Source organism: Myripristis murdjan, chromosome 5, assembly GCF_902150065.1.
Source record: "Myripristis murdjan chromosome 5, fMyrMur1.1, whole genome shotgun sequence".
In the NCBI taxonomy this organism is placed as follows: domain Eukaryota; kingdom Metazoa; phylum Chordata; class Actinopteri; order Holocentriformes; family Holocentridae; genus Myripristis; species Myripristis murdjan.
This window is the reverse complement of record NC_043984.1, coordinates 4,102,237-4,104,024: the sequence shown is the minus strand read 5'-3', so window position 1 is coordinate 4,104,024 and position 1,788 is coordinate 4,102,237. Positions and strand designations below refer to the sequence as shown.

General features: G+C 43.0%; 1 protein-coding gene across 1 annotated transcript; it reads left to right on the top strand.

Annotated features, from left to right (window-relative positions):
- Nucleotides 1–288: 288 nt before the first annotated feature.
- On the top strand, nucleotides 289–1,130 carry LOC115359649 (guanylin-like). The gene is made up of 3 exons (XM_030052218.1): nucleotides 289–363; nucleotides 709–883; nucleotides 1,017–1,130. The coding sequence occupies exons 1-3, from the start codon at nucleotides 289–291 to the stop codon at nucleotides 1,073–1,075; spliced, it is 309 nt and encodes a 102-aa protein (XP_029908078.1). The 3' UTR covers nucleotides 1,076–1,130.
- Nucleotides 1,131–1,788: the final 658 nt, after the last annotated feature.

Below are 1,788 nucleotides of genomic sequence, written 5' to 3'. Positions count from 1 at the left end.
GAGAGAGCCAGGGATCCATAAAAAAAACTCAGACAGGTGATGAGGTCAGAGTAGTGCTTATGAATTTCTCTTCACAAGATTGTAAAAGCCCGTCGCTACACATTAACCCGTGGGAAAACTTTTGCACCCATTTGTGGCACTTCCGATCACATGACCCCTGCATGGTGGGGCAGAAGAGTTTAAAAGGAGGCATGGAAACAGAAGGAAGGCAGAGCTGACCTGAGCGCCTGCATAGCACAGCAACAGCAACAGAAAAACACAGAAGACAAAGTCCTGCCATCAGTCATCATGAAGACCATGCTCTCCACCATTGCTCTCGTAATCCTGGCCGTCAGTCTGGCCACTGAGGCAGTGCAGGTCCAAGTAAGTGCACCTCTCACATCTAACTTCTGCAGGATGGGACCGCCCGATTTTGACTGCCTTCATAATGACAATTTTTCTCACATTAAAACAAACATTGCATTATAAATATATTGATATATCTAGCTGTTATTCATATTTGCAGAACTGCACTGGTCTATTCATGGACCACAAACTATATTAATGCTGCGCTAAGGACTGCATGTTATTTTGTCACATTATTTGACCTGAATACCAATGCAGCCACAAGAGCATCCTCATAACTTTTATTGCTGTTGCTGTAATGTGATCCATTTTGTTGGACATCATCTTATATGCTTAAGTACTGACAGCTGCTTTTTTCTGTAGGAGGGTGAATTTTCCTTCTCACTAGAGGCTGTCAGGAAGCTCCAGGAGCTGACTGGAAAACAAAACCCACGGCTCAGGAGCAGTGCTGTGTCTGTCTGTGCCGATCCCACCCTGCCACAGGAGATCCTGCCCCTCTGCCAGCAGAAAGGAGCCAACATGGCTCTCTCCAGACTGGGTGAGGCCATTGAATCTTCAGTACCTCAATACAAAAGTTAATATTTCTGATAAACAGACCTTTCCTGTTCAAGTTCAGATGACTCAACAACTCAGCTGAGTTAAAGTATTTCTGTTGTCTTTTTCTCCTAAAGCAATGGTGCCCCTGGATGTCTGTGAGATCTGCGCCTTTGCTGCCTGCACAGGTTGCTAAACAAACCCAGCGAACACAGAGGGGAACAGGAAACCACCTTGCCAAGCTTCAGACTTGTGATATTTTCCCCTGCTATTGTTGCATGCCATGATAAGAGTAGAGCAGAGTTAATGATCCATGAAGACAAAGGTTCTGACTCTGGAAATTTGTGAACTTTGACATCAATTTCAGACCAAAATGACCCAAAAGAAAAAAAGTTCAGACACAATAAGGCCCGTTTTCTGCAACCTGTTACTTTGTAGCATATTTAGCACTTATTTTTCTGCTCACTCTTCATACCATACATTTTATATTTACATTTTATTTCCATTTGTTACATCTCCATCTAACTAAGCACTGTATGCATATTTTTTTTTTACTTACATTGTTTTAAATAAAACACCTTATAGACTGACAGCCAAGCTTACTGTGTTCTTTTTTTCCCCAATACAATTAGCTGTCTTTACCTTTATTATTATAAAGGTAAAACTGCCACTGCACTATTTGGCTGTCTTTACCTCTTCCTTGACCAGGGAAAGTTTGCTGAGCACATGTAACAATTGCACACCTGCTGCCCTGTCCAGTCACAGTCTCTTATTGGTGGCTGCTGGGCATTTTGGCAGAAATAGCTGGACCTACGCGCTGTCATGCTACTCAGCCAGCCTGCCTCCATACAACTGTCCCTACACCTTCTACATTTACACCTTATTACCAAGCTACTTCCCACTCATTCA